The 15010-nt window shown below is 44.0% G+C and overlaps 1 protein-coding gene across 4 annotated transcripts in view; it reads right to left on the bottom strand.

Annotated features, from left to right (window-relative positions):
* Window positions 1–15010, bottom strand: part of LOC136866384 (putative fatty acyl-CoA reductase CG5065) — a 234392-nt gene that overhangs the window by 20499 nt on the left and 198883 nt on the right. For all 4 annotated transcript variants that reach the window (XM_067143296.2, XM_067143306.2, XM_067143313.2 and 1 more), the window contains one exon: window positions 4092–4201. In XM_067143296.2, the coding sequence (XP_066999397.2) occupies window positions 4092–4201 (110 nt within the window). The remainder of the gene's footprint in view (window positions 1–4091; window positions 4202–15010) is intronic.

The following is a 15010-nucleotide window of genomic DNA, read 5'->3' on the forward strand; positions in this document are numbered from 1 at the left end:
ACCCTGAAGTACCCTGAAAGAGTACGACGAGGGTGATGCCCTCTCTCTGGGCAAGAGATGTGGAGTGATATGAGGTGCAGTGAATGATAAAGGAGAAAGAATCGGCTGTGGCCTATAATTAGGAACTGTCCCGGCATAATCCCGGAGGTAAAAATGGGAAACCACAGAAAATCATTCTCTGGACAGTCGACGGTGGGGTTTTAAACCCACCGCCTCACGAATGCAGAGTTGTACCATAGCGATCTGCTCAGTGGATACCATTGCATGTTGTCCTTTGATAAGCACAGTGCAGGGCCGGTGTACTAGGGGAGGTACGTATCTCCACTTGCTATGTACGCCCTCCTAGGCTAGTATGACCATAAACTGCCGCCCTGGGGCGAAACTCTGGTGCTTTTACGATTGCGTTTCCTGGATTGTACTACAATATGTTTATTTGCTAGAATTATAAATGGTGTATTTTAAAGCGTCTACTTATTCTGGCTGTTTTGCGGTAGCTTTCTGTGGCGGAATTGTGTCAGACGATGTGTATTACGACGGGAATGGTGGAATGAATTCAGTATTGGATGGGGCTACGACCTAAGGCCTGTGTTCTTGTAGGGGGGTGAATATTTCGAATAGTTTATTAGTGAATGCCAACAGAGTATGTCATAATTCCTAACAATAACCGAGCCGGAATTTTTTCGACTTTTTTGTTCTTAATGTATTCATGTGTAGGTAGTTCCTCTCCTCCTCCCCCTACTCCTCCTCCTATCTCATTTCCCACACCGTGGATGGATCGCTGGTGCGATCTTTGTCGCACATGTGGACTTGTATAAGTTTTACGACCAGATGCTCCAGGATGTATTCAGCTATTACGTGCTTTCTGTAGTGGTTCGTAGTGTGGTGTGTAGATGAAGAAGTGCGTATTAAAACAGACACAAATCGCTAAGTCTCTAAGACAGAGGAATTAATCCGAAGCTGCTAAAATATCCAACCCGGCTGGGAAACTAGCAGATGGCTCTCTGAACCGAAGGCCTCAACGCTGAACATTCAGCCAAAGATCTGGACACTGTGTGGATAGAACAATCATAATTTTGATAAAATATGTCTTGTGTTGTTTGTCTGAGAGCAGATTACATGGAACAAATAAGTTCATTAGCCCTAGGTATATAATAAATAAATAAATAAATAAATAAATAAATAAATAAATAAATAAATAAATAAATAAATAAATAAATAAATAAATAAAAGAAATCCTGAAATTAATTAATTTAATACATACATCTCTTCACTGTGTTTAGTAATCGTGATGGGTATCTTCCTCTCCTTCTTACGGGTATTTCTCTCAAATTATCTGAAGCCAGCACTAATGTGAATTACCCCAGTTTTACGGCGGAATGTCCTTCCTAACACCAACCCTGTGTAGAGCGGTGTATTCACTAAGTATAGCATTCTTCTCTGGTGTTTGGTACTGTGATGTGTATTAAAACGTGTAGTGTTGTAAATTAGATGTAGCCGGACTGAGTGGCTCAGACGGTTGAGGCGCTGGCCTTCTGATCCCAACTTGGCAGGTTAGATCCTGACTCAGTCCGGAAGTATTTGAAGGTGCTTAAATACGTCAGCCTCGTGTCGACAGATTTAGTGGCACGTAAAAGAACTCCTGCGAGACTAAATTCAGGCACCTCGGAGTCTTCGAGAACCGTCAAAGACAAATGAATATGTATATCAATGCGAACACAAATATCAGCTCCCGAGCTAGAATAATTACCCATACGCAGTTAAAGTATCCGGATCGACTGGAAATCGAACCCGGAGCCGTATGAACCGAAGGCCGCTACATTCTCCATTCAACGAAGGAGTCGGACAATCGTGAAGAGGATATGCTATGATTCTTCTTCTTCGTTCTCCCATTCATTTAATAATAATAATAATGTTACTTGCTTTACGTCCCACTAACTCGTCTTTTACGGTTTTCGAAGACGCCGAGGTGCCGGAATTTTGTCCCGCGGGAGTTCTTTTACGTGCCAGTAAAGCTACCGACACGAGGCTGACGTATTCGAGCACCTTCAAATTCATTTGGAGTTGGGTATCCTCATACTGCAGCGCCACGTTCTTGCTCCGTCTTGTGTTGCAGTTGGTGGTAAGTTGGCGATCTCATTTCTTTTTCCTGCTCGTCCACCATGTCGCAGTCGGCCTGACTCTTCCCCTGGGTGGATTTGGTATGTTAAGTCCTTGTTTGATCCCCTCTATGCGTGGGGGCGGTAGAATAACACCCATGGTATTCCCTGCCAGTCTTAAAAGGCGACTAAGAGGGGCTCCAGGGCCTCTCAGCTTGGGAGCGTGGGTTGGTGACCACGGGACCCTTAGCTGAATCCTGGCATTGCTTCCACTTACTTGTACCAGGCTGCCCACTTTCATCTATCCTATCCGTCCTCCCTTGGTCAACTCTTGTTCTTTTCCGACCCCGATGCTATTAGAGCATTCGAGGGCTTCTTTAATTTTCACTCCCTTCGTGGTCCTTGTCTTTCTTTGGCCGATACCTTCATTTTTCGAAGTGCTCTGTCCCTTCCATTTTTTCTCTCTGATTATTATATAGAGGAGGGTTACCTAGTTGTACTTCCTCTTAAACAATAATCACCATTTGTTTCATGACGTAGGAATAATCCTTCCTCATTACGTGACTATACCACCTCATGTGGTACTCCTTCAGTTTATCTGTAATCGGGACGATATACTATCTAAATAAGTAGAATATTCCATTTAATATACACTGCAAAGATGAAATAAAATTAGCCGGTGAAATTAATTGTTTAACACTATATGACACATAAGAAAAATACTATTTCATTCCTAGTCATGGTGACGAAATGAATATTTTATTTGCATAATTCTAGAAGGTCTGCGCAATATCTACTTTATACTCAACCAACTCAGGAGAGTGTATCGTCAGTGTCCTTACATCGCATGGCTTAGGCAAGAATGCTCTTCCCTTCTACCTTCCTCATCATCATTATCCAAAGGCTTTGCCTTGTTGCTGCAACCATTGATCTCTTCTCTCTGCGATCCTTTTCATCTCTCCATAACCTTGGCATCCCATCATCTCAACTACCTCTTCAATGATCTTCTTCCGTGGTTTCCCTCTGCCTTTCTTTCCCATCACCTTGCCTTCGAACAAGTTCTTTATGAAGCCATTATGCAGGAGAATGTGACCAAAAACTGACGCTTTTCTCTTTTTTATCGTTGTTATTAAATGGGTGTTAATTTCTCTAAGCACTGCTTCATTAGTTTTCTTCTCAATCCAGCTAGTTCTTGTCATCTTCCTCCATAGCCTTATTTCCACTGCCTCTAGTCATTTCACGTCCTCCTTCAAGAGAGTCCATCCTTCACAGCCATATATAGCAGCACACTTCAAATGAATGTTTCGATAAACAGTATATTTTGTTCATTATCTAAGGATTTATTAATTAAGAGCTGCTTCTTCTCCTCAAAGGCTTTCTTACACAGGGACATTCTTCTTTTTATTTCCACAGTGCATCTGTTGTCATCGGTAATAACTGATCCTAAGTAGCAGAACTTCCTCATAATGTGAATATTACTTGGCTGAGCCAGATTTAGTCAAGTACATTTACTCACCGTCCGCCTCTGTGGTGTAGTGTTTAGCGTGATTAGCTGCCACCCCCGGAGGTCCGGGTTCGATTCCCGGCTCTGCCACGAAATTTTAAACGTGGTACGAGGGCTGGAACGGGGTCCACTCAGCCTCGGGAGGTCAACTGAGTAGAGGTGGAAGTGGTTTTCCGTGGTTTCCCACTTCTCCTCCAGGCAAATGCCGGGATGGTACCTAACTTAAGGCCACGGCCACTTCCTTCCCACTTCCTTGTCTATCCCTTCCAATCTTCCCCATCCCCCGCAAGGCCCCTGTTCAGCATAGCAGGTGAGGCCGCCTGGGCGACGTACTGGTCATTCTCCCCAGTTGTATCCCCTGACCAAGAGTCTGAAGCTCCAGCACACTGCCCTTGAGGCGGTAGAGGTGGTATCCCTCGCTGAGTCCGAGGGAAAAACCGAACCTGGAGGGTAAACAGATGATGATGATGATGATGATGACATTTACTCACCTATGGACGGCCTGACGATAGCGATGGGCAAGTTACCACCATGAGACACCAGGACGTGCTCTGCCACCGCCTTGGTGTATGTGTACGTATTGGGACGTTGACCAACAATCCTGGAACACATGAAACGAAACATCACAGTGGTGATTTGCATTCCCCTTTAATCTTTCAGGAATCCGAAAAACAGTGGCACAAGATGCAGATAACTAAGTTATTACAGAATACTTTTAATTCAGAGGCTAAATGCAACTTGATAAAAGAAAATACCATTTTGCTGACAGGCTTTCTGAGCTCAAGTTAGTGGTTTCAAACCCTGCTCAGTCCCGGAGCATTTGAAAGTGTTCACTTACGTCGACCTATGTGGATAGATTAACTGCGACATACAGGACTCCTGTGAGACAAAATTCGGGTACCTCAGCATCTCTTAAAAATTATCAGTTGAAGAGACTTCGGCCTATGGATCCAAAGATCTCAGGGTCAAATCCGGCAGATGTATTCGGATTACTGAAGGGCGGAAAAATGTCTATTCAACACTCCATGTCGTAAGATATCCGCATGTAACAGATCTCTCATGACACATTTGGTGTTTACCGGACAAAATTAATGAAAACTCAGCCATAGATTGCCCGAAGAGATCCGATTTATTCCGCCATCTGGTAGTGTAAAACTGAACGTCGGAACTTCCGCACAGGAAGCCTAGATGGCGTCGAATTGAAATGCCTGCACACGACAGCTAAGGCCATATTATTATTACATTACCTTAAGTGTACGATCGATAGTCACGTATCTTTGAATGTCTATCTATGGTACGCCTTTTAGTGCAGTGAGTGTCCAAGGACATGTTCGGGTCGCCTGGTTCAGCCCCTGTAAGGCAGATCCTCCAATGAGGCTGGGCGGCTACTACCGTGCATGGGAACCGCATGGTTTTTGTAGTGGAATATAGTGTTGTGTGTGGTGTGTTAGTTGCAGGAATGTTGGGGGCAGTTCAAACACCCAGTTCCCGAGTCATGGAAAATAACCATTTAATGTTAAAATCTCCAACACGGCCGGGAATTGAACCCGGGGCCCTCAGAATCGAAAACGATTACGTTGACCCATTCAGGCAAGGAGCCCGGCGTCTTTCAACGTCATTAGACAGACGCATCGTAGAGGTTTCATTCATTTTTTGTGGTAGTCTGTGCATGTCGTGTTAACAGTCTGCCTTGGGCGTTGACATATACCGAGCTCGATAGCTGCAGTCGCTTAAGTGCGGCCAGTGTCCAGTAGTCGGGAGATAGTGGGTTCGAACCCCACTGTCGGCAGCCCTGAAGATGGTTTTCCGTGGTTTCCCATTTTCACACCTGGCAAATGCTGGAGCTGTACCTTAATTAAGGCCACGGCCGCTTCCTTCCCACTCCTAGGCCTTTCCTATCCCATCGTCGCCATAAGACTTATCTGTGTCGGTGCGACGTAAAACAAATAGCAAAAAAATAGCGTTGACATACCACGTAACGGTGACGCAACAAAAAGATACAAGTAGTGCTCTGTATTATAATTCTATGTTAGGTTAGGTTGGGTAACAAACCTAATGTCTGCGCTTCAGATTCTCACCTGCTGCGTACGTTAGTCTAATAAAGGTTTCATTTTTATTAAAAGTGCTCTTCGTGAGTCCACTCTTCAGTAGCTATGAACACGCTGTGAATAACGTTATAAAACTACAAGCTTGCTTGCTTGCCTTGCCCTTGTGCGAGCCCATCTCTAGTCCTGAATATATGAGGTCGTTTACTGTTACCCTGTAGGTCAAGTTCAGAGAGTAGGTCACGTTTTCTGACTCCAGCTATGCACGAATACCAGTCTGACAAGGAAGGCAAACCGCTTTTAACCGTTCACCGCATACAACACAGCTGTGATATTTATTACTAGCTGTTTTACCCATCGTTAATTGGTTAGTGTTTGTACAGTTTGAGAAACCATATCTTCTTCATACTCCTTCACCAGCAATGCCGTCTGGTAGAGTTAAGTGGCTGCAGGAAAATCAGAGCTCACTTCGTTTAACAATGAGCAGTCGGTGTAATGTTCATTCGATTTAGTTTTTCGAACATTTCTGCCCAGTTTATATAACAAAGTCGTGAATATCTCCGTTATTATTACTCGAGTGGTATAATAATAATAATAATAATAATAATAATAATAATAATAATAATAATAATAATAATAATTTCGTGTGGCTATTTCTAGCCGGGTGCAGCCCTTGTAAGGCAGACCCTCCAATGAGGGTGGGCGGCATCTGCCATGTCTAGGTTACTGCGTGTTATTGTGATGGATGATAGTGTTATGTGTTGTGTGTGAGTTGCAGGGGTGTTGGGGACAGCACAAACACCCAGCCCCCGAGCCATTGGAATTAACCAATGAAGGTTAAAATGCCCGACCCGGCCGGGAATCGAACCCGGGACCCTCTGAACCGAAGGCTAGTATGCTGACCATTCAGCCAACGAGTCGGAACCTCGAGTGGTAAAAACACATGAAACTTCTTAACAGATCGGAAATTATATACACCTCAAAAACAGTTTGGAGTATTGTGGGATTTTGTTGTTTTTGTGATATTTGAAGCTATTTTCTTTTCAGTTGCGGCTTAGTTAATGTATACAAGACCGACTCCAATATTCAGACCGTAACATAAAAACAAGCATGGTGGCCTAAGTAGCCGGACTACTGGTATTAACTAACCCCATGGCACTACAGCCCTGACCTTGGCCTACCAAGCGACCACTGCTCAGCCGAAAGGCCCGCACATTACGAGGTGTCGTGTGGGTAGCACGATGAATCCTCTCGGCGTTATTCTTGGCTTTCTAGACAGGGCCCTCTATCTCACCCTCACATCTTCCTCAATTCCAATTACGTAGGCTGAGTGGACCTCGAACTGGCCTCAGATCCAGGTAAAAATCCCTGACCTGGCCGGGAATCGAACCCGTGGTCTCCGGGTAAGAGGCAGATACGTTCTCTACACCACGAGGCCGGCTTGAACTACTGGTATTGGTTAACATGAAAATATCACGTAGCCTACATATTATACCCATGACGATACTCTAACATGATAAATGTAACAGCATAAGGAAAATATCTGTTGGACATATGAAAACGCTTTGCCAAAAAATATCCATCCACATATAATAAACTAGAATAACATACATTCTACTAGAATAGGTGGACAGCCCCACAGTAAAAGAGAACAAGGTGATTATTTAGACATTTCACTTAGTCACATAAAGTTTTATCTTAGATTTCTCGTCACTGGATAGCTGGAAACACATGATAAAACTGTAAAAATGATATTTATAACACCTCAGTTAGAACGAGGGGCTGCCTGGCCGAGGCGGTAAAGGCGTGCTCGGTTCGCCCATCAGGAAGTCGTAAAATTTAAGAAACGAGATTTCCACTTCTTAAGGTGCATATGGCCCTGAGGTTCACTCAGCCTACACCAAAAATGAGTACCAGGTTAATTCCTGGGGGCAAAGGCGACCGGGCGTAGAGCTAACCCCTCTACCCCATCACGTGCCGCGGTTAACAATGGTGGAAGCCTTTACCTTCCACTCCTCCAAGGGCCTTCATGGCCTGTAGGGGGTGTCTTTGTCTTTGCCAATTAGAATGTTTAAAAATAAATTAAGGTGTGAAATTTCCCTACTTATTCACACTCAAGAGGACTACGAAACATATCGTACTGACTTAGTTTCGAATTGATGGAAAATTTCTAATGTTCAGCACCCTATGAAAGTACAGTATACACGAAATGATAATGCCAACCCAATTGACGACCCTGATGGTGGTAAACTTTCCTTTCTGGAAGCCCTTAGAACATATGTTGACATAAAACATATGCACCTCACGCAATGATGGTAAATTTAGTAATGAAAGGTTTAGACACTAAAGATACAGTATACCCATTGAGGCACATGAATGCAAAAACTCTGTTGACACTAGCCATTGATTTCTTTAACCTACATGGACGAGTTTCAATTTGATGTAGTTTACTTGATTACAGTTTACCGCAGCATGAATCAGAAGATCAAAATGAAGTATACACACTACTATTTTGTTATCGACTTAGTCACGATGTATAATGCTAATGCACTTCTCTCTTAATGTTGTATTCCTTAAAAAGCTTAAGAATGGTTGTATGAGAGGTATTGCCGTAGTTCGGCTTAAATCCGGTTCACAACATGATCAAAACAAACACTTCCTCGCGTCACTGCGTGTAATTAGATCGTAAGTGTCCACTGACTCATATAACTGCACTCGCGCGTTTATATTCTACACCGGGCGAGTTGGCCGTGCGCGTAGAGGCACGCGGCTGTGAGCTTGCATCCGGGAGATAGTAGGTTCGAATCCCACTATCGGCAGCCCTGAAGATGGTTTTCCGTGGTTTCCCATTTTCACACCGGGCAAATGCTGGGGCTGTACCTTAATTAAGGCCACGGCCGCTTCCTTCCCACTCCTAGCCCTTTCCTGTCCCATCGTCGCCGTAAGACCTATCTGTGTCGGTGCGACGTAAAACAACTAGCAAATATATATATATATATATATATATATATATATATATATTCTACAAAGAAACTAACATTTATTGTCAAGTTTCATGACATTACATCGATTGCATACGAAAACAACAAACCCACGTTTCAAACATGCCTGGCTACTTGATTCGCCATCGAGAGTGTCATTAAGGTCTGAGCGTCCGACTCGTTGGCTGAACGGTCAGCGTTCTGGCCTTCGGTTCAGAGGGTCCCGGGTTCGATTCCCGGCCGGGTCGAGGATTTTAACCTTAATTGGTTAATTCCAATGGCACGGGGGCTGGGTGTATGTGTTGTCTTCTTCATCATTTCATCCTCATCACGACGCGCAGGTCACCTACGGGAGTCAAATAGAAAGACCTGCACCTGGCGAGCCGAACCCGTCATGGGATATCCCGGCACTAAAAGCCATACGACATTTCATTAAGGTCTGAGCATTGGAGTCGGTCTTGATTTATAACTGTTAGGTTTTTCAGTCTATTGAAACTAATTTGTGAATATAAACTGCCTGAGAAAGAAAACATATGATCATAGAATTATACCTTAAAAAGAAATAACCCTCTGTAGTGTAGTGGTTAGTGTGATTAACTGCCACCCCCACAAAATCTCAAAAGTGGTACGAGGGCTGAAACTGGTTCCACTCAGTCTCGGGAGGTCTGGGTTCGATTCCCGTGTCAGCCATTCTCAAAGTGGTTTTCTGTGGTTTCCCACTTCTCCTCAAGGCAAATGCCGGGATGGTACCTAACTTAAGACAACGGCCGCTTCCTTCCCACTTCCTTGTCTAACCCTTCGAATCTTCCCATCCCCCCACAAGGCCCCTGATCAGCATGGCAGGTGAGGCTGTCTGGGCGAGGTACTGGTCTTCCTCCCCGTTGTATCCCCCGACCCAAAGTCTCATGCTCCATGACACTGCCCTTGAGACAGTAGAGGTGGGATCCCTCACTGAGTCCGAAGGAGAAACCAACCCTGGAGGGTAAACAGATTAAGAAAGAAAGGTATTGGAAGAAAAACATTTGAGTTTGTAAACGTTTACATTTACAGGTTGTGTGTCTGTCAGATGCAATAAACAACATTCAGTAATTTTATTACTGAATTGCATCCTTGATATTCCAAACGTGGTTTGCGTTGTATATTTTTCACAACTTTTATTAATGCAGTGTTTGGATGAATCTAATTATTACGGAGACATTTGACATTTCAGTTTTGGTTCCCTTAATATGGTTGTGTTACTGTATATGATAAGCTTCCTCTGTGGATCAGTGGTAGAGTGTCCGCCTCCGGATCCCAAACCAGCCGGAATTTCGAAGAACAGAGAAAAGTCCATTCGACACTCCACGTCCTACGATGTCCACATATAAGAGATCTCTGGTGACGCATTTGGTGTTTACCTGAGAACATGTATTAAAACTCAGCCATAGACCCCCAAGAGAAATTCGGTTTTCTTTGGCATCTACTAGGTCCAGAGTAATACGGAAGGGCGAAATTTACGAGCAGGCACCCAGACGGGCTCAAATTAAAATGCCTGCACACGGTAGCTGAGCTCAAATGACGATTATTTTTGTTACCGTGTTTTAGCGGTAGGTAGAGGCGTAAGAAGGTGCGGGCGTGAATGGGTTTCAAACTACGGAATCAAAGTTAATGTAAAAGTAATTTAAAATTTAACTAGGTTATATTTTCTTTTCAAAAACAAAGCAATAACAGACATGGCAGGTACAATGTAGCAAAACAAGGGGAGATACAATATTTACAGGTTTTGGGCTTCATGCCCTGACTTCTGCGATCAGCTCAGTTTTACCACAAACACAAGTTTTAACAGAGGGGCAGAAAACCCCATTCATCCCTAGGAGCCCCTGGCTCCGAATTACACAGAAAAGCCTCCACGAGGCATATGACACTCCATTTTCAAAAGAGCGATCCGCTCTTAAAATTTAAGCCTCTCAAAGGCCACACCAAACTCTACCTTCAAGCTGTCCTCTAAGGACGTATTCACAGGGGTAAAATACCCAACCTACAGAGGTCTATTACATGAAAAGAAGGTTGATTATATGACCTCTAAAATAACAATTTGAGAGGAGGCGATCTTGCACTCCTAATACACTTTGTTTTTTTTAAAACCTAATCTGGCTCTGGGCCGCTAACGCAAGGGCTAATCCCATACTACAGAGGTGACTTAGAGAAGAACACTTTACATTACATAAACGAAGAATAGTTTGAGAAAATAAGTTCACCTCAAAACAACTGTGAGTGGGAGCTCGAGAGGGTTAGCACTCTCTATCCCAATATGTAGCTTTACAAGAAAAAGATGAAAAGAGTAATTACATTTTAGGAAAAGGTTACATGATGGAAATGCTTCGAACCCGCCGCGAGTGTTAAACTGCCGACCTAGCAAGAAAAGAAGTTATTAATAGGCCATTACCTGGTGTTGAACGGCTGAAGAAGAAAGAGGCGCTTCCCGCCTCCTGCTATGTACTTAATACACTGAAAGATGGAACAGAAGTGGCCCGGAGACCCCAAAATCAGCAGTTTATATCCTCTCGTGGAAGATTCTAGGCGTTAGGGGAAATAAAACACCCTCCCTCAAAGTTTTTATTGGCTAGGGAAAAGAAACCCCTACATAGAGGAAGAAGAAACACATTATTGGTGGAAAATTAATTAAAGAAATTCGGGATTGGCTAGATCCAAAATAAGGGGAAAAAGAGGGGTATACAGCCAACTTAAACAATGACAGAAAGAAATTTAACAAAGAACAAACTCTTGAAATAAAAATTTCTCCAACAAAATAGTTCTTTGATTTCGCACTAGGTTGCACTATTGTAATTCTTCCGTAGTGTCCTCTAGAAGAGAAAGTTCACACTTCTTACTTCAAGCGAAACAAAAACACATCAAAGGTGACACAGTTCAAAAACTCAAAATTTTCCACGTGGTGACATCTTCTGAGAAAGTAGAGAATTAATAGAATAGATAAAGTTCAACCTTCCTCCAGAAGAGGAGTTTCAACTGGCGCAACTTTTAAATAAACGGTGTAGAGGTGTACCGCCCGGTACAGACCTCCCCCCCCAAAAGTTCCTCCAAGGGGTAACACAGAAGAACATAAGCTTTGTTTCCAAAATAAGGTCCAAGTTTTGATGTTGATATTAAGATTAATTGCGGAAGCATTTATAAGATTTTAGTAATTTGGTTGGTTGCAATTTCAAAATTTTGTTGTTGCAGGTGCAGTAAAGTTTTTCTGTTGTAGTAGTTGAATTTCTGAAGATAAATCTTTAATGCTTAAAAGTGAAGAAAAGTTTTGCAATGTCCACCAAATATTGTTGTTAAATTCCCAAATGTAGTTATCTCTTATAGTAACTGTCCATGTAGTTGATGTTAATGAAGTTGGATGGCCGGACCGGCCGTTGCAGCTTGCGTCCAAAAGGAGGCCGCTCGGACCCCTTAAGTACCCTGAGATACCGCTCGCCCGCACTATGAGGGGAGCAGAGGTGTTGAAGTACGCCGCGCCCGCGGTGAACAGATACAGGCTGCGGGCATGTAGCAGGTCGTGCGCCGCACATCAGCCTTGGCCGGGGGGAGAGCTCCGGCTCGCCGTGCACATGTCGTCCTCGCTGGAGAGGAGGGGGCCCATCCCCCTCCCCAGTCACTGCACGGCGCTGCGCGGCTGCGGGGGCGCTGAAACATTAAAGCTAGGCGGCAGAATTGTGTTGGACTATCATCTTCTTTGAGGGTACAGGCTTGTGGAGAGGTTGAGGGGCCAGCGGCGTGTAGATATCCATGGCATTTACTATTATGAAGCCACAGTGTAAGGTGAAGCAGGAGACGGGAGCGTGGTAATGGCCGTGGCAAGAACAGGATGGCAGTTTAACGGATCGGGGTGGGTTTTACAAAAGGCTTACATCTAAAACCAAAATATTACAGAAGGGGCAGAATGCCTTAAAAGTGAAACTCAAAAAAAAATATAACCTTCATATCCTTTCAAAATAATATGAAGCAAGTTAACACAGAAATTACACCGGTTTCACCTGGGACAGGTGAACTCTAAATATCCTCTCGGTGGCTGGATTACTTAGCAATAAGGTAACCGGCGTAAGAAAATCGAGAATGATACACGGCCCATGAAATCTGGGGGCAAGCTTGCCCGCGGGAACAAAATTTTTGACCATAACCTGGTCACCTACCTTCAAGGTGGTGGGTCTCCGTCCACGATCATACCTTTCCCTAACCTTTTCATGAGACACTTTAAGATTGGCTTTAGCCTTCTTCCAAAGATCTTTAATGTTATCCGGATCTATTGTCTCGGGTAGAATGTCATTCAAAGACCAGAGGTTAGAGAGCGGCGAGTTGGGAACAAACTTGAACATCAAGGAAGCTGGAGTAAACTTGTGAGATTCATGAACCGCCGAATTCAAAGCAAAAGCTATCCAATGCAGGGACGTGTCCCACCTGGAAGGATCTTCATGATGATAGGCAATGAGTGCGGACCTGAGATTACGGTTAACCCGTTCAGCCAGAGATGGTTGCGGATAATAAGCAGATGTAGTTACATGAGAGATGGACAAGTCAAAACAGAATTTACGAAATAAATTAGATGTAAAAGCCTTAGCATTATCAGATACAATATATTGACACGGACCAAAAGAAGCAAAAATAGAATTTAAGCAAGTAATGGTTGACTGAGCGGTAGCCAGCTTAGTCGGAAATAACCAGGAAAATCTTGTAAAACCATCTACACACACAAGGATGAACTTGTTGGCATTGCCCTTTGACTGGGGGAAGGGTCCCACATAATCAATATACAGGCGTTCCATGGGACGCGACGCTTGATGAGAAGACAAAAGGCCTACTTTAGTGGACATGGTGGGTTTACTGAGCAAACAAGATTTACAAGCTTTTACAAGTTCACGGATTTCACCGTCCATACCTTTCCAGATGAACATTTCACGAATCTTTTCACGAGTTTTAAAGATACCCAGGTGCCCCCCCAATGGGGTCTCATGATAGTATTTGAAGATCATAGGTACAAGAACCGCTGGAACAACAACTTTCATCAACTTATCATGCCTCGAAGGGCAACATAGAACACCATTCCTCAGAACATAAGGGACAGCATGTTCCCCAGAAGAAAGGGTTTCCATTATCGGAGCCAGCGTCGGATCTTCACGTTGGTATTTCTCAATATCCCTAAAAAGCATGGGAGCATCTGTTAAGATGGCATTAACACCAGATAGTATGGACTCGGAAGGTGATGAACTATCGACCGGTTCGTGGGTCTCTACGTCGTTATGAAACATACGGCTGAGTCCATCGGCAACAACATTTTCAGTACCTCTGATATGCCGTACATCGAATTGGAAGGCAGAAATACGGATGGCCCAACGGGCTATACGACCTGTACGACGCGGCCTACCTAAGACCCAGCTTAAGGCTTGATTATCTGTCTCCAGATCGAATTTGACGTGTTCCAGATAGAGACGGAACTTTTCTAAAGCGAATAAGACTGCCAAACCTTCAAGCTCATATATGGAGTACTTTGCTTCTTGAGCTGACAATGTCCTAGACGCATAGGCGATGGGTCGCCTCCCTAGTTCAGTCTCTTGAAGAAGAACTGCAGCTACTGCTGACGACGATGCGTCGGTTTGGACGATGAATTTCTTCGAGAAATCAGGCATAGCAAGTACAGGGGCATTACAGAGAGCTAATTTCAGATCTTCGAAAGCGGCTTGTTGAGAAGGTCCCCACTCGAATTTGATGCCTTTCCTACGAAGAAGGTTTAAGGGCGCCGCTCTATTAGCAAAATTAGGAATGAACTTCCTGAAGAAATTCACCATGCCAATGAACCTGGCGATACCTTTAATGTCCTTGGGAGGTTTAAAATCACGGATGGCCTGTGTTCTAGAATGATCGACTGCTACACCATCAGGTGACACAATATGCCCTAGGAATGACATAGAGGGCTTAGCAAAGGCAACCTTGGACAACTTAACAGTTAACCCAGCCTTACGAAGGCGATTGAGAACTTCTCGCAAATGATCTAGATGTTCTTCAAAGGTTTCGGAAAATACGACGACATCATCCAAGTAGTGATATAAGTACTCAAATTTGATGTCGGAAAAGACCCTATCTAGTAGTCTAGTGAGCACAGCTGCCCCCGTGGGGAGCCCGAAAGGCACGCGGTTGTATTCGTATAAATTCCAGTCCGTGGCAAACGCTGTAAGATGTTTAGACTCCTCGGCAAGGGGAATTTGATTATAGGCCTGATTCAAGTCCAAGATAGTGAAGAACTTGGCCTTTCGAAACCATGAAAAGCAAGAATGAAGGTCGGGAAGGGGCACAGATTGCAACACCACCTTCCGATTGAGAGCCCTGTAATCAATGACAGGCCTG

This window comes from Anabrus simplex, chromosome 1, assembly GCF_040414725.1.
Source record: "Anabrus simplex isolate iqAnaSimp1 chromosome 1, ASM4041472v1, whole genome shotgun sequence".
In the NCBI taxonomy this organism is placed as follows: domain Eukaryota; kingdom Metazoa; phylum Arthropoda; class Insecta; order Orthoptera; family Tettigoniidae; genus Anabrus; species Anabrus simplex.